This window comes from Gallinula chloropus (assembly GCF_964237585.1).
Source record: "Gallinula chloropus genome assembly, chromosome: 1".
Lineage (NCBI taxonomy): Eukaryota > Metazoa > Chordata > Aves > Gruiformes > Rallidae > Gallinula > Gallinula chloropus.
Window position 1 is genome coordinate 51,393,574 of NC_140085.1, and position 24,147 is coordinate 51,417,720.

Genomic DNA, 24,147 nt, shown 5'->3' on the forward strand with positions numbered 1-24,147 from the left:
TATTCTAGCAGCAGGAATTAATCTGTGCAGAGGAATACAGATCTGAGGGAACAACAAACAGACTGTCTGTAGTAGCTCTACAGCTTCCATAATGGACACCCACACTTATTCTAACCCACTGGATTTGTAAACATAAAAAGCTTTTTTACCCTGAGCAGTATCAGACAAACTTGTGTCAGCAAAATACATTTTATGGATGCTTTTATAACTTACAAATACATTTTAGCCCTGGGACAGGCTGCCCAGGGGGGGTGTGGAGTCTCCTCTGGAGATAGTCAAGACCCATCTGGATGCCTCCCTGTGCAACCTGTCCTAGGGAACCTGCTTTGGCAGGGGGGTTGGAATCGATGATCTCTGGAGGTCCCTTCCAACCCCTACAATTCTGTGACTCTGATTCTGTGATTCTGGTAAAGACAAATGCAAATCATATTTAGGGAGTACCCCCATGTTCTGAGATGGCCAAAGTGCAACCAGGTTTAGACTAAGTGTACCCTGCCACCTCAGAGAAGCGCTGCATCACTGTTAGTGCTGAGCAGTGCCACCAGTCATACCAAAGCAAGCTTAAGCCATGGATTAACCAGCAAGAGACCACACAGCAGTCTCCACCTCTTCTTCCTTCCAGGACTACATGTTAGGACAACGTTCTGCAAGTGTAAAGATTTTCCACAGTTGCCAGTGTTTTAAAAATAGGTTGCATGGAAGAAAAGACTAAATTCCATCCAGGAGGAATGGTGAAGATACCATCTACTTTCTTATGACAAAAATATTTTTAGAAACTTTATTCAGCTTACTGACCATGTGCACCAAAAGCAGGGATCCCTGAATCTTGAACAGCCACTTTTCCAAGCCAAATATAATTTACAGCTATGTGTCATCCCCTCCAGAAATAATTTAGATAAAGGAATAAATTAATGTATACTCTTTATGGCAGAAAGCCTGTCAGAAAGGCACGCTGAAACTAAGCTCCTCCAGGGACACTGCTGGAGACAAAATGTTTAAATCTGGTTTTCTTCCCTTGATCCATGCTGAAAGCAAACAGTATTTTTTGCACTTACTGCTACTTTTGCTGAGACAAGTGGAATTTGGAGGCTACCTGGTACCAAGTCAGTGGCTGATATCACCTTCCAAGATGGACACTGATATTCATGATGCTGAAGGAATATTCTTCCTCCTGCTCTAGCACAGTCAGTGTTTCATGATGTTTTGAAGCACGAAAATTGATATCCCAGATATAGTTTTAGATACTCAAGTGTGAAAGCTGTTACTAACCATATCATTGCCTAATTTTTTAAAAACATTTTAAAATAGTGGATGCTGCAGCCCACTTCTGCTGCATCCATTTATTAGTTTCATCTTTTCTGGCTTTTGTGTCTCTTAACCAAGGTATACTATAAGATTAAAATAGAAGCACCTAAAGCTTTCTCATATATTGCTCATTATTTCACACACCCCCCAACATGCTCACTTTCATCTTTAAGAGAGCTCTATTTCAAAATACTCCCAAATGAAAATATTTTATCTTTTATTCGCTGTCCTAGACCCTTTGAATTTCTATCATATCTGCTTTTGCTCACTTCATTTCAGAAACAGATTAAAGTATTCCAATAATTCATGAATCAACACGCCTTTACTAGAATCACCTGCTTTAATTTTTCATGGTTTTGCCCAGAAGTGCACACTGTGCAAGTCTCTGCAAGTCTAAATTTCCTTCCTGACTCGCTGTGGTTAACTGGAAAATGAAAACTGTGTTGAATAATTTTTCATTACTGCTTAAGGTGGACTAGCCATATTTCTTCTACAGAGACTTCATATTGTTTCAGGTTATATAATCATCTGGCTTTATTAGATAACAAATATTGTGTTCTGCAAATGGTGCATCTGTGCTTCCCAGACATCCTTTCTAAATAGTTAGCTTAAGTCCTAGCCAAATCCTTTTGTCATCCTGTTATAAACATCATCTTCTTCTGAAAGGAGAGCAGCTTTTTCTTGACATCTGAAAAAGCTGAATAGGCACATCTCGACTATATTGCAAAATATAGTTGATTCTGCAGCAGAAAACATGTAAAAATATGGTTTTTGCATGTAAGGATCCTTGTATCTGGTAGCTGCAGCTACTGGCATCTACTTACACTCTCTTAAAGACCCTCTATTCCCTTCCCAGTAGTCTATAAAGTTTCAGATCCTCAGGTTCTTTCCTTCACCTAAGACACTGTGACAGCACATGCAAAGCCATGAACCGTATTTCTAGCCAATATCACTAGGAAACTGGAAGCATCCTTCTCGTTTCTTGATATTTATCTCTATTGCAAACACATGCAAAACAGATTTGGAACATAACTAAAACTTCCATCAGCCATCTAACTAGTCTTCTCTCAATAGGGAATTTTCTAGTCTAAATGAACATAAGAACACTCACATGTGAATAAATCCCACCCCAAATATAGAAAATGACACATTCCTAACACCCAAGAAGTCATGTTATTTGAAACTATGATTGCATATGAAATCATACCCACTACAGAAAAAAGGTCTGCCCAATATAGAAAAAAAGGTCAAAAAATCACATTTGTTTTAATTTAAAATTGGTCTGTATTTATCTGAAGATTATTTTTTTTCCACTCTGGAAGACAAAGGTAAGGAACACATTTTCTTGAAGAGCTTACAGCTTTTATACATGACAACTCTACAAGTAAGCAAACAAAAGCAAGCATATTTACAAATTAATTTTCAAATATTCCTAACTTTGGGTTCACTCTAAATAGCAGAAGGTCTGATAAAACAGAGGAGTGTGGAGTCTGACACTTAACCACCTAATGAAGTCCAAGGCTTCAAAGGATTATTCAGAGCATTTAAGCAGAGACTAATTTTCTCTATCAAGGGAGGTTACCATTTTATCTTTAGGTAGCTAGCTTAGTTCCTTGTACAAGACTCTGGTAATATTTGTCTCTTACTCACGCTAGGTTGTAAAAACTCAATCAGAAAAAAAAAAATCTTCAAGAAGATTGGATGAGTGATCATGAAATCTCACCTGTATTTTGTGCAGGTAGAGTTTTGATGTGAAGGATCTGGTGGATTAAGTGTGATTCTTGGCGAGACCTGAGCTGATAGCAAAAATCCCGAAGCTAGGATAATGAGTGCTACAGCAGTACCTAAAAATACAGATAAAGAACAATGTGATACTTCTCTCCAGAGCACATGAAATAATTCTCCATTGAACTGAACTATGCTTGGGAAAGCAAGGCACCCCATTACTATGCAAACAGCATTCGCTAAGGAGTTGTGATGAGAACCTACAAAAAATAACCTTTGCTCCATTCACATCTTGAATTAGATGTTAAAGTCAAGTGCATCAGGTTTAATGTCCAGATATTAAATTAATAGGTTAAAACCTTTTTCTTTTTTTTTCTCCTTTTAATATGTGGAATTGAAGACTACAGAAATGAATGAATATGTTCCTTTTGGTGTTGAAAATAATGCTGTAAAGGTAAAGTTTAACAGTGATTTTGAAATCATCACACTTCTTCCCACTCCCAGACTGGCAGGCTTTCCTGTAAAACAGATAATAGCATCAGCGCTTTCATGGACTCTACTTCTCTTGTGAAACAAGAATTTGACTTTTCATTAAAAAATCTGCCATTTCTGATCTTATTTCAAAGAGCACACATACATAACATCTGCTAGGAAAAAGCCCCCTGCCATCTATTTGCTCCTGTCGCCCTCCACAAATCCCTGGTACACAAGCTAGGCAAATGACAAGAGGGAAGATGGGATAAAAGGTTCATACTTTGTGCAACAGGCCATTGCTGTAACACTGCCAAGTTTCCCTACCTTATTTGTCACACACACAATATGCTCTGTCATTTTAATGAACATTGATATACATCATACTGCTTATGATACCACTGCAACTCTCCCAAACTCACACTAAAACAAGTGCCGGATTCTGCACCTGGGAAGGGGCCACCTTGGCTACACATACAGACTGGGGCACACAAAAATATTGGAGAGTGTCCAGAGGAGGGCAGCGAGGATGGTGAAGAGTCTGGAGGGGGAGTCTTATGGGGAGAGGCTGAAGTCCCTTGGTTTGTTCAGCCTGGAGAAGAGGAGGCTGAGGGGAGACCTCATTGTGGTCTATGGCTTCCTGATGCTGATCTCCTCTCTCTGATGACCAGCAACAGAACCCAAGGGAACTGCATGAAGCTGTGACGGGAGATTTAGGCTGGATATTAAGAAGAGGTTCTTTCCTGAGAGGGTGGTTGGGCACTGGAACAGGTTGCCCAGGGATGTGGTCACAGCACTGAGCTTGACTGAGTGCAGGAGGCGCCTGGACGATGCGCTCAGTCCCATGCTCTGACTTGGCTGGCCCTGTGTGGAACCAGGAGTTGGACTTGATGATCCTCATGGGTCCCTTCCAGCTCAGGATATTCTGTGATTCTATGATTTACATCTTGCTACATAAGGAAGCATCTAATTTTATGTTGCATAAAATACCCTGTATACCTATTTGTAAACTCACTGTTTATGTGGCATGTTTTATCTGAAAGGTCACATAGCACATTTATAGCCTGATCTATAGACTACCAGTCCCAAAAATATAAAAACGCGCTGTAACTTTGTGAGTTGGTTACTAATGATCTAATAAATTTATCCTTACCATACAAAATAGACTCACAAGCCACTGAAGCACATCCCAGTTAGAAGGCAGCATACGTTTAGAAGTGTGCAATGATACAGCTCAAATGGTTGAGGGCAAATGAAGGATACTTTTTGCAATTGCAAAAACTCATCATCATCATCACCCCTTTTCTCTGCTGTTAGAAGCATGTACAGTAATGTTCTCAGAAATGCATCTGTGCAAACCTTTAGAAATGCCACCACATTAAAAACCATAACACATCACTCTGGTAATCTTAAAGAAGGTACACATCTGCTTTTTATTCTGGTGGGCAGAGGGAATGCTTGGGTAGTTCAGGGGTGGGTTTGATGGTGTTCTTAGAGAGAAAAGCCAGAGTTTCCTAGCAGGCAAACACACTAAGCATGTGAAAAACTTCTGAGGAATAAGGGAATAATACCTTAAGTACCCAGATTAGTATAATAAAATTATTCATTAACATCTCTGTGCAGCAGCCACCCCAGTAGGCATGAATATGTATGGACTGCAAATGGCTGGACCACACATTTACCTGAACCAAAGCAACCAAGAGTTTAAACTCAATCAGAGACTATAATGTGGACAAAGCACCTACCCACCATGAAATGTGATTTCAGTTCATTCTATAGGTGGGTCTGTACTGCTACAGCCAGTAGGTACTCTAATAATCCCTGTGTTTCTGGGCTGGCTGGATATTCCACTAGATTTACTGTACTTTCAAAATGCCATAAACCAGACAAGCAAATATCTTCAGACAGGACCTATAATCTTATTTATATTCATTCTAAATACGCTTTGTCTGTCTTTTAAGTTAACCAAATACACTAACACTCACTTCCAGTACCTCTGTAAATGTCTTATTTATTTGGAAAAGTATTCAATATGTAAACTTGGCAGATGAAGTTTATTATACATATTAGTTTTGTAGGAAGTTTCTATGATGAACAAAACCAATACAATTCCATACATCATTAGCTGAGGGAAAAAAAAAAAGAGGAAGAAAAAAAAAAGAAGAAAAGAAACATCCTGAAGCTATTTTAGATCCTCTCTGTTAGAAAAGAGACACAAATAGTCCAATGCCCAAACACCACCATGCTTTCAAACCCACAACTTCTGAAAGGAAAAAGGAAAACACAAATGAAATGGATACTGCTGCAGTTGACAAAAGCCCGGCATGTCTCCCAATTAACAGCTCTGAAGAAAGAAATTAACTGAAGAAAAAGAGGAGCAAAAGAAAGATAAAGAAATGATACTGAGATATAGAATGAACAGGAAACTAAGAGGAATCAATAACTGCAGTAAAGACAACTAAAAAGGTGTGATTTTTTTCCCCTCTTGGAAGAAGCAGTTTACTGTAATTTTCCTAATGCTTCTTGATCTATCTGAAAGGTTCAATTTTTCTAAAGCAGTTAGTATTCTGAAAATTATAAAGATACATTAAATTAAATGTAAAATAAGTCTTTCCCAAATGTTTTCAGAAAGCAAGAAAAGCTGCACATTTACAAAATTAAATTACAGTATGTTGGCTTTTAATCAAAATATTAATGTTACTATCAGTTTCTAGTGATTATTCTTGTAGGTTATCATCTAGCAAACATCAAATCAATTAACCTTCACCAAAGAAAACCCCACACCCATGAAGCAGCAGGCAAAGTCAGTAGTTTTGTCTTCTTTTCACCTAATGGGAGACTAGGCCATGCCTGGCTTCTCCAAAGACCATAGAAGCAGCTGGTAATAACTCAGTGTGAAAGTCAATGTCCTTAGAAACACAAACCACAGCAGAGCTCTAAAGAGTAAGTTTATGCCATGAGAAAACTCATCATGGAAAACAAATCCATCAGCAGATTCAGTAATTACAATTTTATTAAACAGCCCTCTTGCTAAGGAAAAAACATCATACCCACCACTACCTAGATCAAAGTGTCAAATGGTGCATCAAACAAATTCTGAATAGTTCAGAGGGATGACACAGGACTTCATTACTGTCCTTGTTTGTATTTTCCTTAAGGAGGGACCGCAGGATAAAGAACACAGCCAGCAATGCAGCATGGGTCAGGTGATGCTGCAGACTGACAGCCAGCAACTGACCAGAGAACAAACATCATTTGAACCAAACAATTACTTTGTGTCCAAACTTCATAAACACATAACCCTTTACTGTATTATGCTCTTTTATTAATTCCATGTCTTAATTTCTACATCCACCTCTGTTCAATTACTAATCTTCTTTGTAAGAGAAATTTATACCTACATTTCAAATGTATGACTTTTGAACGTGTTAACCAGAAGCAGAAAGTGAAGAGTTCTCTGATGGCATGAAAAATCCATGTGGGAATCAAACCTATACAGCTGGCTCCAGATAAGCAATAAAATCCCAAGGGCCTGGCCAAACATATGCGATTACTGAGGCCAAATAAGCAAATAAACACTCCATTCCAGTAGAATATAAAGAAGTGTCAGCACCCAAGAACCAGCTGTTCCAGTGCAGTGCCAGGAGAGACCCACTTTAGAAAAAGGCAAGGAAATAGGCATCACAGGGTAAATAAGGTACTGAAGACAGTGATTGCTACAGGACTGCCTCTTTCTCCTCTGAAAGACTTGGCACTGGCTGGAGGCACAGAAGAACTTACAGGGGAGATGTATTTTGGAGGTAGGCTGTGAAAAAAAGTAGCAGTTTGAGATTTTTTGTTCTTTTTTTCAAGGCATGAGGAACGTGGTTGTCTAATCTCTTCTGTCATGAACACATTTCTGAACTTGGATCATGAAAAACACTTCAGGATTTTTGACTCAAACCAAAGTAGTAACACATCAAATACACATTTATTGTATTATTTTGGTATACCAAACTGCCTCCAAACTATGTTTTAATTTAGATTTGGGTAACTGTATCAAACCAGATGCAGCACTGTGCCATCACTGCCCTGTCTATATAAATGCATTCAAATACTGTGAGTGTAGATTAACTCCCATCCTTTGGGAACTGCAGATGGCCAGCAACTTGGCAGGTGGTCCCCCACTCTGCTGTGTTGCATTAACTAGAAGTTTGGATCCCTGACAGAAACCACAGAACAAAATATGAAGACATTAAACCTTCCCAGCTAAACACTCGTGAGCATTATTTCAAGAGGAGCAGGAATGGTTTCTCTTTTCCAAACCCTGTCCTTGGAAAGGGCAGGTATCAGGGGCAGCTACCAGTTAGTCACAGATCACCTCAACCCAATCAAGCATGTAATGCATGGGCAAGCAGGGATTTACTGGGTAAATGGTGGGAAGCAGGTAAGTATAGGCAAGACGGCTTGCTCTGCCTACTCTTGGTTCTGAGAGGTGGCTACACGATGAGTTATGGTGTTTGAATATTTGAACAAATTGCAGAAATCCAGAATTCTGTCTTAGTATCCCACACAGGAGATGAATTTAAATCACATTAGTGTAGGTAATGTACTTTCTGTATTGTATTTGAGATGACTACGAAAAGAACTGCATTACTTTTTAAAACGTGCCCCAATGGCTCTGCAGTACTTTCTTTCTCTGGTAGTACTTGATGAGATGTTCTGAATTCCAATTAATGAGCCAGAAATTACACATCACATATACACACATGAGATTTAAACTGTGAAGGTCCAAGAATTTGATTCCCTATAGTGGAAAAAAAAAGGGTAAAAAGCTAAGTGAAAACATTGTCAAACATGGCTTGAAGGAGAAACTGCACCTGAGAAAATAACATGCTAAACCTGTATTTTTTAAATTAGCCTTTAGCTGTGGTACTACACCGCTAGCCTTGAAAAGCTTTATGATTTCAGGGGGAAGATGGGGTCAACGCTGTTATAGTGATGAGGACTACTGTGGTAAAATTAGCACTTCAAATTTTAGTTTCACTTTATTAATATAATTATGAGGAATATACAATTAAGCACTGATTAAGCACTCACCTGCTAAGCTACCGAGCGTAAGTTTCCGGCGCCCCATTCTTTCAACGAGCCAGACTCCCACCAGAGTAAAAATAAAGTTTATAAATGCTGTCAGTGCAGCCAGCCAGATTGCAAGCCTGTCATCCTCAACTCCTGACATCTGCAAAATGGTAGCACTGTAGTACCTGCGAGCGGAGGGAGAGACAAATACAAACATCACTGATTGCAGTTGGGCTCATGTTATAGTTTCTGATAATAAATCTAAAAAATAAAAAAGAAAGTCATAACAAATCTCAAGGGTGACCTCCTGCATAATGCAGATGCAGACTGACACCCAATTACCCTGACAAATCAGGCATAACCAAGCCATAACTTGTACTTGACTAAGTTTTGACTGGAAGACATCAAGAGACGAATTGCCATTCTCTTGGCTGTTTACATTTCCAATGGTCAATCATATTCTGCTAGAAATGGGGTTTGCATTTTTAATAGAAATGAATCTGGCTTTCAAATCCAGCTGTTGCTTTGTGCTCCATCTTTTTTTTCCTGCCAAAACCTGCCGGATTTTAGCACTTTGTGTACTGTCTAGGGAAAGATAGTTCAAAAATCAAATACGTTCTCACTCCCGTTAAAGGTCACGCAGAAATCATCTATGGCATCCAACACATTCCAAGTGACACTTGCAACCTCCTGGTTTTAGGTTTTGCAGTTTTGGTTCACTGAAGTTCCCTGAAGCTTTCTCTATTGTATAACTTTTGTCTTAATCATGAATATCCATCGCTATGAAATGCCTTAGCAACATGTCTCAGGGATGTGGATCTGCTCCCAATAGAAGTGTCTGACAGAAGTTTCTGTCTTCCTCTAAAAGAAAGCAACACTTCCACATAAACAGTAACTCATAAATAAATCAACTGAGCAAAATGAAAGGGGAGGGGGAAAAAAAAGGAAGCCTTCTACCATTTTCTACAGAGATGAAATGAACACAGATATTGTGTCTATGTTCTCATCAAGAGCTAAATAAACCTTCAAGAAAACCCACAAGTAGTTTTTTTCATGCTGCAGAAGCACTTTTCATCATCTTCTATCAATTTCAGTGAAATATTGAATATTCAAGCCCTCAAATACCCAGCAGCCTACAAGCTTTCACACAGTAATAACCATCAAAAATGTCAAGGTTCACTTTTTTCCTGGACAAAATGCAGTTGCTTTAAACACCCCTTGATGTCTTAATGTCCAGATGTATTATCCTCAGAAATTTTAGCCATCCACATTTTCTATTCTAAGCACAAACCACTTTTTATTACAAATCAATAATAGATAATCCACTTTTTATTACAAATCAGTAATAGATAATATGCTCAACCAACTACTTGAAAAAGTGCCTGAGCTATTTAAGATGCCACGAGCCATAGATGGCTGCACATATATTTGGATGTTACAGCCCTGCCTGTTGGCTATCACAAGGTATTTACATCCCTCCAGCTCCACTCTGCAGTTCTTCTTCCCCACAAGTACCACCATTTGAGGCCATGCCTATACAACCAACTCACAGTGCAGCAGGAGAGGATCTCCAGAGTGGAACTGTTGGTACTGAGCACCTCCTGTCTACATACACATGGGATCTGAGGCTGGCTGCATGGTTTGCCTGCCCCTTGGCAACTGCAACATCTCAACCAGGCTCATTTCATCTCAAAAAGCTTCATACTTGGAGATCCCTGCAAGGGTGTAAATCTTTGAGAGATGAAGATTCATGAAGGACAGACACCATCTGAATTCAAATGCTAATGTTAATGTGTCCTCCCTTCTTAAGGCTCTCTAAATTAAATTGCTGTCTGTCAAAGCTTACACTGCAGTGCACTGTTCTAGTCACCAAAATCATCCAGTCTCTGATTTCCCAATACCCAGCTCGTCCTTTTCCTTCTTAAGGGTAGGAAAATAACAATAAATGTCAAGTCTTGGCCCGCTGACACCTACTATGAAAATCCTATTTACTTCCAGCAGATAAGGCTCCAGGAAGCCACATTTAACCCCACACATCTAAATCTTCTCAAAATCCAATTCTACTGAGAAGTCAGAAATTGCCAGTTGTCAGCAGCAATGTGTAGTGTGCTGATTCTATATGGTTAAAACCAAAAAAAATATTACTTAAAAGCTCACAGATGTCTACTGCCTGATATATACACAGAGGCACCTTCTGCCCCCAACATTCCTTCTGGTTGGTTATTGCACTCCCAGGTTATACATTCTCAACTAGAAGCTCACTGTTTATCCATAAATAAACAACATATTTCATTTTTAAGGAAAACAAACCAGGGAAATTTAGATTCTGCAAATCCAAATGCCAAGGTACCAAGGCCTGGGTGCTGGGCAATGATGTTCATGTTTATTATGGCACAGCAATTGAATTTCAAAACTTTAAAAGAACATTTGTATAGATTATAACAGCTACTAAATATATTTGCTTATGTTTTCCTATTTTTGTATGCCAATTTTTCATACCAACCTGTGCAGCCCTCACTGCCTATTAAGTAACAAGATGACAGGTCTTTGTAATTTCTTCCTGACAAGGAAAAAAAACCCAACCCTTTGTGGCAGGAAAAGGTCAAGTTGTGATATTATACAACCACAGTGAATATTGCATCTCCTGCAAGGAATGCAATTTTGGTGACCAAGTTGTGTAGTCCTTGCTTATTTTACAAAATGCAAAGAAAATACAAGAGCACATGTGCATCCTTGGAATTTTTGAGGAAGTACTGAAGAAAGCAAATATATAGAGACAGCTACAAAGCCACACAAAGTAACTGAGTCAGATGTATGCAGAAGGATATTGATAATTTCTGAGGATGAAAAAATTTTGAAGTTCTTCTATACAGAGTTGCTGCACATTAAAAGCAACTGAAACATTTCCACATTCAAGAATCATTAAGACTACTCCTTTGACTATATACTGAAAGTGCATATTACTGGAGGAAATGAAGCACCCCTAAACCTTTTCCTCCCCCTTCTCCTTTAAAGAGCATGTTATGAAAGCAATGACACACCAATGTTTAAAGGAAAGAATTCCCCACCTCCAAGCAGACCTTATAAACAATTCCAGATGCATCAGGGTTCCCAGGTTAGCTCATTCAGCAGAAAAGAAGTAGCTCACCATGCAAGGTTTTGTAGCACTCGAGCCAAAATAAATGCCTGTTGATAAGCTGCCATCACAGCTTTGATTGCCCCCGTCTTTTGCGAGGGGCTGCTCCAGCCCATCTGTTATATCAAGTCTACTCCAGCAAAGTTTCCATCTAACTTTTGTCAGCCTTTTTCAACAGAATTTGTAATTCTTGTACAACTAACGAATAAATTTAAGTAACTCAGAAGTGCCTTTCAATATCTTGAAAACATTTACTTTTTTGCTCTTAAGACAACCAAAGCAGAGTACTCTGGCACTGCTTTGCAAGGGCTTGCTAACATTTTCTAGCACAATACTTTGTAAATCACTGCCCAACTATTCAAACTACTCAGTCCAAGAAAATCAGACCCTAGAGATAATGAAACCATCTACCTTTTTTTTTTCCTCAATGCAACTGAAATAACATAAAATGAAACGGGAATAAGTACAATACCAAGAAGCAAATAGTTAAATATCGAAGAAAACCTAAAATGGTGGCAATTTTGACAGCTTTACATGCTCTTTTTCTGCCATTCTGCATAAAGATCTCCTTCAGCTCCATCAGTTTATTGCATGTTACAATTACTGGACTGAAACTAACAAAAATATTCATAAAACAGGCTCCACATTCACAAAATTGTCATTCACAAAATTGTCTTTCATTAACACTTTCAACCTGTTACTCTGCTCCTTGAGGAATTACTAAAGCTTACTCCCGTCAAGAGTGGCAATTTCCAGCATGGGAAACTGCATTAGATATGCCCAGGCTGGGCCAGACGTGCAGCGTTACCCAGGCAAGGTACTGAGGGTGCTGCAGCCTCCCTGACCCTGTGCAGCACAGCTACCACCCCGGGGGAGGTGGGTCTCAACCTTCTCCTGCCCATAGCCCCGACTAGAGCGACTCGTGCTGCTGAGCCTGACAAAGCAGAGTCATTTAAAACCAGCAGTATGTTACAGCATATATACACAGGGAATGCGGCCTCTTGTCCCCCAGCTGATTTTCAAAGTGGTGAAAGGTTCAGATGGGAAGCGGCAAGTCCACGTTTTCAGGTACTTTCAGGACTTTGGCGAGTCCACTTCAGGTACTTTCAGACACTTGCAGGCTGGCTGTGATGCCAGCTATGAAGCTGCATTGACATGAGACTGTGTCAACACCAGCTGGGAAGCTGGACCATTTAGAAAGGCACCACCTTGCAAAAAACATCTGAGGGGACCAATGCTAATACAAACCTCACATTGATTGGAACAAAAGGGCACCACTCAACTTACAAGTCTTTGAATTTGTTTCATGTTTCTCCCCTTTTTCAAACTATCACCCATCCCTGTGAATACAGCTGTAGTGTTCTCCAAGATAGCTTGTTGTACTGACACATGCTTTGAGCATATGTATATTATGATGAGGAAAACAGGTAAAGCCACCCTTAACATTTCACCTTTGGGCAACAGAAGTCCATGTTGGTTTTACATGTTGCTAACCTGACTCATAACAGTCCATGCAATACAGAACCTCTGCTGTGATACAGTGCTCAGTGGTGGCTGGCTTAGCTTGCTGCATCCCACTTGCTGCAGGTGGAGGAGCTGGGGAAAGACCCCACCCAGGCTTTTACATACAGGTCCTGAATCACCCCACCTACTCGAAGGCCTGATGTGAATTTACACACGATATACTTTTGCTGGGAACTGAAAATGAATTTGTATAATAGTACTACTGCTATTAACCGCTTTTAATCCTGCAAATGTACTTGTCTTCCTCTTTAGTCTTTTGTTTACAGCCTAAACACAGCAATCATACCCTGTCTAAAGATTCAGAGGTGCTTGAGGAACAACAAACACAAGCCAGGAAACTCCCACTGGAATTACCTCTGCTGGAAAAAAGTCAGGCACATCAAGAAACTGCAGTTTAGTGAAAGTCTCTTCAGCCAGGTGACAGAAGATAGAACAAGGGGAAATGGCACTAAGCTGTGCCAGGGCAGGTTTAGATTGGATATTAGAAAAAAATTTTTACTGAAAGAGTTGTCAGGGCCTGGAACAGGCTGCCCAGGGAGGGGGTTGAGTCACCTTCCCTGGATGTGTTCAAAAAAAGGGTTGATTAAGGTACTTAGGGATATGGTTTAGCACAGGATGGGAATGGTTGGACTTGAAGATCTTCAAAGGTCTCTTCCAACCTTGTGATTCTGTGATTCTGTGAAAGGTGGACTATGGAAGTTTGAAAGCAGCTTCTATAGCAAAGCAGGCTTGTAAAAAGAGCAAGCTTGTATCTGCCTGTCCCACCCATTTACACTTATGAAAGGGATTTAATAAAAAAGTTTTAAGCTGCCACTTCCATCACTAAAGGCCTGCAGAATTACCATGGCTTAACCAATATGTTAAAATGTGGTAACTCATCTGTGTAGATGAATTCACAGAAAACAGCAGGGGAAAGCAAGAGCAGCATATGGGAAATTAGATGCCTACGTACTGGAAATGAAAACAAAATGGGAAGAAGTTGATTTATCTGCAAGGAGCCAAAGGCAGCAGATGCTCCAAGGTGTGGAGGCTCTTCAACAGGAGGGATGCTATGGCCCTGCTAAACACCATACGAAGTCTGTGGAAGGGAAACAGGCACATTGGCAAGGTGCTATAGAAGCAGCGAAGTAAAAATATCCCTTGGTTGGATTTGTTTGAAATAAAGATTGCAGTGGAATATAGCAGCATTTGATGATATAATTGGAGTGTTGGAAAATGTGGTTCAAGTTCCCAGTCTCATATTCTGCATACCACAGTGATAAGGGAGATGTGGTCATTTCCACTTGCAGAGGCTGCATTCTGACCAACCATGGACACCAGTATGGAGACTTGGGCAGTTATTGAAACTCTGATGCTTCCCTGACTATACCTCTAATCATACCTGCCTGATCTCTTACCTTGTTTTTTAAACTCCCTGCTTGACCAAGGAGATCGGACAAGGTAACCTCTAGAGGTCCTTTCCAACCCCAACCAGTCTGTCATTCTGTGAAACACGATTTTGATTTGAACACCTATAATATAAATTAGCAATATCAATATCAATAGTAGCAATGATCTTATGAAATAATGTCTGAGCACAGAGCTACTTTTCCACGGGAATTACCTTTGTCAGACAAAACATTGTTGATGATGACTCTCCATTAGCTATGGATAATGAAAATTGCAAGTCACAGAAAGGATAAGACTAAACCTTATCTTTGACATTAGACTTACAATAAAGTTGATCACAAAAACCTGTAAAAATCCATTTCATCACTATAACTTGGCATCAGTCCCAGGACTATCACATTAGTCAGTTCACAGTCTTTAGATTCCTTAAAAAAAACCCAAACCTGAAAACATCAACTGTTAAGTTGCAAAAGAGAGTATCCAACAATCTCAACAACCCTCTGACATCCTGTATGGTGACAGACAGGGCAAACCTGTACAGCCAAACCAGTTCTCTCAGGTTGTGTGCAATCCCCTCACAGTCTCTGCTCTCCTCTAATCCAATTTAATTGTAAACATTTTAGTCACTTTTTCATTTCCTTAATTTTTGAAAATTATGCAGCCAGCCTCTTGCTTGAAATCATATGAACTGATTGCTTTCCCCTTTAGCACGTATATTGCCTTCCTTCCACTCTTGTTTTGAAAACATACCCCATGAACTACAGTAGTGCCCCACTGCAGGCTGGCAGCACCCAAAACCAATGCATCTTGCTCTACAAGACTCCTTCAGAGCCAGTCCCACTCTGCTCTTCTCTAAAACAGAAACAGTCACTATCTTTCCAAAATATTAGTAATTCTGATTTCATTTTCATCTTCTGCATTTAAAAATCACAGAGAATTTAAACAATGATATTTATACAAGGGAATATTGTATTTAAATACATATGACTCCATGTGCAATTCTATACACACAGAAAATTTGTGGCTAACATTCTGTGAAACACAACACATCTTGTTTTACTTCACATGATGTATCACTTCAGCAGGGCAGCAAGGGAAATATTGTCCTATCAACTGTTGTCTTCCAAAGATACTTAATGATAATGTTAGTCAATTATAAGACACTGCTGTTTGTGCACATCAGCGGCATCTTTCGTGGCAGAGATGAGATGTGCCTGTATGACAATGTGCAAACAAAGTCTTTTATCAGCTACCTACTGGACATCAGAAAGACCCTTCGAGCTCGTCAGGTCCTAAGGCAACCAGACATCAGCAATAAAACAAGACTACTGGGTACATGTACCTTTATTTTCAGGTTAAGAAGGCAAAATATCTAAGGACTAGATCCTGAAATCTTACTGAAACCTGCTCATTCATAGCAGACTCTGCTGCATTACAGGACCCTGATTAAAGACCAAAAGTTGAACATTCTTTCCTGTTCTTTTGCATCTGAAGTCCCAAAGATCTCTCTGAGGAAAAAGTTGCTGTATCATCTTAAAGTCTATACTGGAGTTTCCAAAATGAGTGCCTGGAAGGCAACCTGGGGTACTGCCAATGTATGCTTACCTACAGTAGGTATACCTCCAAATTCCCTATTAAACAGTAACAATGCATTGAGTTATAAATGCTTCCAGCACGGAGTGAAATGACAATGTGATTGCCACTTACTATAAACAGAATTTTTTTATAATAATAAAACCCCCTCAGCATTTGGGACTGTGACATATAACTCTGTAGACCCAACAGGTTCTCTGATTCACCACGTTATCCATGTGCAAGGCACATGAATTGGTTTTAAGGATTACCATTTAATTATGTTAAGAAAACACATGATTTTTTTTTAATTGTTCCAAGAGACTAAATTCTATAGCTGTTAAGCAAAGTAAGTGTACTGGTGTTTTGACAGGGATTAAAAATACCTTTAGATACTTAAAATCACAAACACACACAAAGGGATTCCCTTCCCTAATTTAACAGGATTCTGTCACACAGCTATTGGGTCACTTGAAAATACTGCTGCAGTATCTGCTGTAAGAGTGGAGAAAATTCCTTGTCATGGTTGGGTTGTGGGGTTGGGGTGGGTTTTTTTGCTTATTTTCTCTGTACCACATACATCTTTGCACACAGTAGAAGTGCTTTTCATGCCCAGTTATTTCACCCCTTTATGTGGTTCCTGCACAGGTCTCACCTGAATCTCTGTGGGAGGGAAATTGTTTTCTTCTTCATAGTAGGAAAATGATAAAATACAGGGAAGAGTTAGAGCTATTATTTAAAATAATAATACAAAACTCCTACATAAGACTGTAAAATCTGTAACGGACAAAGTGCTCTGTAAATTTGAGGACAGAACCCTGTAGTTAAATCCATTGAAGATGTAGGTTGAATTTAACTGGAGAGTTAAATTGAAGAGTAACAGGCAGGGCTGGAAATTACAAGACAGCACTGGGAGGGACAAAGTCTTGACCATTCTCATCCTCTTGCCAACACAGAGATGCTGTTTCCAGCATAGAACAAATGGGCTGGACTCCGTAACACCTCCATGCTTAGCACCACAACAAAAGGCAAGGGAATGTCAAGTCTCTCACCTTCACTGTCTTCCCCTAATATATAAATATCTAATTCTTCAACACAACTTTTATGGAAGGACAATAACCACCGTCACTCTAATTTACAAACAGAGACCACTGAGGCTTTTGGGAAGAGGAGCAAGACATAACTATTAGTAGTTATCCACCAGTACTACCTGCAGAATAATGACACTCCAGAGTCTCACTGCAAATAAGTGCTCTCTGCAAATTAATAAATATAAAAGGGAAAGAAAATCCACAAGAAGTTTCACGAAACATACCTTGTTCAATTATTTATTTATTCTGACAACTCCAGCTTAATTTAAATTAGGTTTAATATTCCACAGTATTCTAATGCTGTAAAGCACTAATGCCTGCCATAAGCTGCCTGGGATCCCCAAAACCAAAATCAGTCCTCAGTAAAATCTAAAGACTTGCTAAATATACATAGCATTTGAAAATTGTTGCAAACAAAGGGACTAAATACTCTACAGTCTCACTGTAAGAACCCGGAGTTAGTAAACTGGGAGTAATGGGACCTTGAAAGGTAATGAAAAAAACCCCTCAAAAACCAGGTTGGCTGTTGAAACTAGTTCAGGGATGCATTCTCAAGAAAGACCAAGCATCTGTGCTATTTATGTTTTGAGAAAAAAATTACTACTTCTAATTTTTACTTACGAATAACAAAAATATAATAGCACAATTTAACTATAACTTTTCATCCATGGTTTAGTATCTGAATGGAATCACACTAAATTTCCCAAACTTCCCTTCCAGGCAAGCAAAAGGAAAATCAGATGTTAATGAATGCACTATGAAGTGCTTAAAAAAATGTCATTTCAGCGTTCCTTACAGGATCTGATCTTTCAGTCACTATTCAGCTAAGGAAAAAAAAGTGGATTTTTTTCCAAGCACAGCAAGGCAAAGTGTCATTCAGTTTGCACAGCGCTTCTTTTCAGATAGTACATCTTCAAAATACTGCACCTGCAGTTCTTTTATTCACCCCCACAGGGTCAGGTTCCCCACATATGCTTTGCAGAGCTTTATATAGGGCATCTTTAAATAACCCTGTTGGTGGAGCTTCCTGAGGAAACCGTTTCACATTCTATTAGACAGCCTAAAGGTACCATACTGTCTCACCTACTGCAGGAGGATCTGAGCTTTTTTATTTTTTTTTACATTTTTCCTAATTATAAACCATATTATTCTAAATATGCATGTATTAGTCATAATTTCAATCTATACAAAAGGGAACCACATAAAAAAGTCCATTTAAAAATAGTCCTTTCCATGGCTAAGTGACTCAATCCTGAGAGCATCATCCCCAGCGTTCCCCTTAGCAACAAATTCATTAATATACATACATGTAGGTTCTTGTAGAAGGACATAAGCATTACACAACTACTTGGGAGAATGCAGCTAGTTCAGAGTGATCAGACACGATTTCAGGGCACACAAATGGCATCCCTTATTTTCTGCCAAGTCTTCACAGACCATGGTACTGTATACTCCAGAGACGGCACTGTATCCACACAGGCTGAAGACAGGTAGTAGGGACTTCTAAGCTGCAGAATACATATTAAGTAAATGAATCTTAGACTTATAAAAGTGAGAAACTCCTAATTTGACCTTTGTTGGTGTAATGAAATATGACACAATCTTTACAGATCTTTACAGATGTGACCACATCACCACCCGTTTACTCCGCTACTGATTCCAGCTTTCTGCTCACTGAGCCCTGTGGTGGTCTGAACCCTCATGCTCAGAACAGGTCCTGCCCCTTTTCTTCTGTCCCAGCAGCACTGTTAGGGTCCTACTACCTTATCATACCATCCCACTCCTTGCTTGGAGCGAATTCTGGGATCTCATAATTTCTAAATGCTTCATCTTGCACGCCTGCTATTCACTTAGAAACTTTTAAAATGTAATTTAAAAAACAAACACCACCCCCATATTCACTCCCCCCTTCAAAAAAAACCTAACCCACAACAATACCCTCCTTTACTCTTCCAATTCTTGTATTTCCAAGTAAAGGGTATCTCTTATTAACATTCTATCCTCTTCAATTTTAATTAGAAGATGTTGCATTAATAATGTTTATCTTGCACAACTTGGCATTTTTAGAGTTCAGGCCATGAGAATGATTGTAATGAATTCTTGATAAGAATTCATTAAACTGGTCTAAACTAACAAATAGGTCACTATTCATCTCCTGATTACCAAGAAAAAATTAACAGAGACATCATAAAGCTATCAACCATGTGGCCATCAATCTCTCTATCTATTTATTTTAGGATACTGATTGACCTTCTAATGCAGATTTACTAAGAACTTTTAAATCCAAGTCTTGCCTATTTTGTAGAATTCAATTGTTAATTGCTGTATCAAAGCTCTTCTCTCTGATCAATGAACTACACGCTAGTGTCAACTTTAAACCTGAGGAAGCCCACAACAGCCCTTCAGCTTCCTTCCAATGTCACAATTATCAAACCCAAGTGGACTCTGCCTGTTAAAAGCAGTGAGGTAGCTCAAAGTCAACAGGAAATCCTCTCCTGTCTTACGGGCTTTGAGTTTCTTTGGATCAGGTTTCAAACACTCGAATGCAACATCCCTATCCCTCCAGATGAACAACTGCCAGCCCTTCTGGAAAGGCAAGAAGATGCACAAAGGCAAAAACTAATTTAACCAGAAGTTAGGCTACTGGGACGACTGACTGTCAAGGGATTTCAGTAATGAAAAGGAAACAGAAAAATGTATAACCAACAGCAGAACATATTGCTGGGGACACAGGGTTGGACAAAAGACAGCAGAAATGAGAAAGTCAACAGTTGACAACCCAGCAAGGAAAAACTCATCTGTAAAGTAAGTGAGGTTGACACAGGCTTTGGCTCGTGGTGCAAGGTGGCAGCGCCCGAGCACACAGCAACGCAGCCAGTGCTGTGCCACAGAAGCCTCCAGCACCCCTACAGTGCCAGGGAGGAGCTCTTGAAGTCTCTGTGATGACCCCAACACATGCACCCAACGACGCCGGGATAAATGACAGAAGCCTGCTTTCAGGATGTTGCAGCAAATACACATTTTCTTCTCCTTCTGAATTGGTCTATTACAGCACCACACACAAAAAATTAAATCAAAATAAAATCTATTGGCACCGATCCCACAGTCATTCAGGGAGAACTCCGTGATGAGCAATGAGGAATAACAGCGTGCATATGTGCATATGAGTACACCATCGCTGCAGTCACTACTGGGCACAATGCCCTTACTAGTAACAATTTTAAGCATATGTCCTATGTAAGGAAAAAAAAAAATAGTTCTGGGAAATAACTGGCACAAAAGTCCTCCCTGGACTCAAACGCACAGATGCACCCACATTATCAACAGTCATTTCAGGGCTGTTTAAAAAACAAACCTAAAAGAGTACTTCTGGAGTGACACCATCTGAGCTCATTATTCATGGTGGCAGATGAGATCCTTTTTTAGAGTACTGGTTTTGGCAAAAATATCCTAAGTTGACAACCTCAACTGACCATTCTAAATCGGCATTCGGGAACTTGTATTTTTAGATGTTTCTGGCACCAAATAACATGAAATGGCAACCGTTCCGTGTCTTTTAAATTCATGCCACTCACTTGTGGTGCTTCAATTTGAGATTTCTAAATCCAATCTCAGGTTTGAATATTCATATAATCAAACATCACCCTTGCAATACATTTCAGACATACAGTGCACATAGCCAAGGTCTCAACAGACTTGTATTTTCTTCTTCCTTAGAAAACAAAATTAATTGCACAGCAAACTTCAATGCATGCAGTGCGAATATTAATTTGGCAGTGTCTGCTTCTATTACACACAGGTTTTTTTCTGTTGTCTTTTGTCCCATCTGTTCCAGCAGAGAAAGGAGAAAATCATGGCAGACCCAAAAAATTCCTTGGAGCAGTATCACCAGTGTACACAGATGATATTTTTTTTTCCTTTCACGTTCAGGATGGGTAAAACCCCAGATGTGATGTTCACATAGCCTACAAATGACAATCAGAAAACCAAAGGGTTTTATTTCTGATGTTTGAATGATTAAACTATCTGAATGCAGTGTCTAGCTGCTGCTTTGACATTTCCTCTTCACTTTCAACAGGAAAAATTGCCTGAACAGTCTAGTTCTTTGCCTCTCACTTACTACCAAGTAATCTGCAAGCATCCCCGGTATGCATTCCTGCCTTTCTGCCACCAAGCAAAGCATCAGCCTCAAGTTCTGATGCTCTAACCTCAGATTCTCAAGTTAGACCTCTTCTTACTCACATTGTTTTGCTCTGTGCCCTAAATACGCCTTGTGGAGATGCTCTGCTTAGAGAAGAACTGGATTCTAATTTCCAGGCTAAAAAGTTTAATACAAAGCGTATTAACTGACTGGAAAGAGCCAGAAAAAGCTTTCAGTACCAAATCTAGAGAATCACTTGCACAAACTGTGCTCCTTTCAACAACTGTGCCTCAGCTGGTGTGCTGAGGAAGTCCATTAAAGCAACACTTCTGACTTCTGAAAAAGCTGTCTTAGGTTGGACACCTCACTCTGGAAGGTGATTCATGGCTGAAAATACAAGTGGAGACAGATATCACCTCACTTTAGAGGGAGCTATTTCACCCCGCCACCTCCTACAAGTCACTGGTCCTCTGGTCAAGTCACTGACCTTTGTGAATCCCCTTCACAAACACCCCTGTCCACTCATGATCTGTGTGAAGACCCCGGGAACTTTACCTGAGGAAACGGAATTTACTCATTCCTCCAAGGATTTACATCTTAGCTTGTACTTTCTTGTTATGTGGGAGCAACTTTGCTTTCCCACTGCTGTGAAGTTTGTGACTTCTGCACCAGCTGCCATTCATAAATGCTAAGTAGAATTATTATCACTCTTTGGATGCAATGAGAAAGTTAAAGCAGCTATGAAACAGACCTTTAGCAGAGGACTCTGATGTGTTCCTAATGTACTGTGAAAAATAAAACTCTACTTAGGAAAGCACCGAATGGCTATTTTGGGAATTTCCTCTTTCCACACAGCCTGCACAATGAAAGTGAGGTGCTGTGAATGTCCCACCTACTTAAGAGGATAAACCCACTGCTCTCTTCTTCAAAATGAAATGTAGCTGTTAAGCACCACATCAAAATTATTAGAGATTTATAATGCACTGTGAAGACTAATGTAATAAAGAGTTAAAGGCTAATCTAACAGAGAGTTAGATTCTCTGCAATGTCTTTTAATCTGTGAACCATAAGATAGGCCATAGATGTGTTTGATAATCTCAAGAGCGTGTTATACACTGTATGCTTCTATTCGACAGGGAGATTTTGTTCTAAATTTATATAGACTATTTCTAAGTTGTTCTTATGTGCCTCAACCACAAAGAAAAGAACTTACTGTTTTTACCATGTATACTATTCAGTATTAAGTGCACATGCCACTGTTTACTGTTACATGTGATGCATATTTATATATACTTTGAATTTAAAATTCAGTGAAGCTGCTAGAAAGCACATGTAAAACAAAATTTAAAATGAAATTGCAAGAAAATTTCTAACACAAGGTCAATAAATAGCTGAAAAGATTCTATGCTAGATACTTTTAAGAGCCTCTTTGGAAACTACACTTTCACTTCTCTCTGAAATAATCACTATTACTTGCGGACACCCAGCAGAGGATAGATACAGAAGGGTCTTTGTGTCTAACCGCTTCAAACAATTACTTTCCATATCAGCTGCGTGTTTTCCTGTGTTGCCTCTTTCATGTTTATCATTTCCTTGTTGCAACTAATTAAGTTGCCGAGTTTTAAATCCCTGGCAGTTTCGGACTAATTATTCTATGTTCAAGGACAGCTTGACTACATATAATTCATGTTCTCTGTCCTTCAGAGTTCATCAGGTGATCTCAAGGCCGAGATCAAAAATCTAAATTTTAATCCCAGTTCTATGATTTTGTAACCTTGGATGTATCATTTCATCCCTTTGTATCTGTAAAAGCTTTTAAAAATGTCTGTTCCACACTTCTTGTATGTGGATAGTACTTGGAAACAATTGGAAAAGAGAAAGAAAGAGAAGGTAGGTGTTGATCAGTCCTCCTAAAGCTCACCAGAAGTACCGCGTGGAGCCATTCACTATAGTACAGGAATATGCTGAACAGCGCCAGTGATCTCCAAAATGGAGAGGTGAAGAGTAAGACCTTTTTTTTCAGGGCAGTGAAAATGAAATCTGGGGCTAAGCTGTCTTTTGCTACATTTCAGACTCCAAGAATACTGTCAAGATCATCTAACTCTCCACATGAAAAGCCTCTTCTGCAAAGGAGGGACTGGCTCTGTTGAAAAGATAGCATGCAACCATCCTCAACAAAAACTTTAGCACATCTCCTCAAATGACAAGTACTTGAAAAAAAGGCTTCAAACAGATACACCACTACAAGCACTAAGTGTTGCACTTGGCAAACACTAATTACAAAAGCAAAGTGAAGAAAAACTAAAGCGTTCTTTTTTAATTAAAGAAATGGAGAGAAGATATGAGGAAGAATAATTACATTTCTTTAATTGCATATTAATTCCACAATTTAATGAAAAATTAATCTAATCATAGCCTCAATACAGAACCTGGTTTTTATCCATCAATGTACTAACACACTGGAAATCAATTTAACGTACCAAACAGTAACACCTCTGGTTACACAATTCTCAGACAGCTACAGAACAAGGGGCCTCAGTGGGAGGCAGAATACTCTGCTGACAGATTTATTATGCAGACCTTAGTATGATGATGGGGCCCTGGGATTTCCCATGTTAGTGCTCATCCACCATATCAGGGGTACATTACAACAATAACAAGATTTAACAGCACTGAAAATAAAAACTTTAAAATGCAGGTAGCCTGCTGCAGGCTATTGTAGGAATTTATCCTCC

At 39.4% G+C, this 24,147-nt stretch overlaps 1 protein-coding gene across 1 annotated transcript in view; it reads right to left on the reverse strand.

Annotated features, from left to right (window-relative positions):
* Nucleotides 1–24,147, reverse strand: part of SLC2A13 (solute carrier family 2 member 13) — a gene marked incomplete at both ends in the record, with an annotated part of 160,538 nt that overhangs the window by 38,410 nt on the left and 97,981 nt on the right. The window contains 2 exons of the mRNA XM_084267050.1: nt 3,029–3,149; nt 8,581–8,744. Of these exons, the coding sequence (XP_084123176.1) occupies nt 3,029–3,149; nt 8,581–8,744 (285 nt within the window). The remainder of the gene's footprint in view (nt 1–3,028; nt 3,150–8,580; nt 8,745–24,147) is intronic.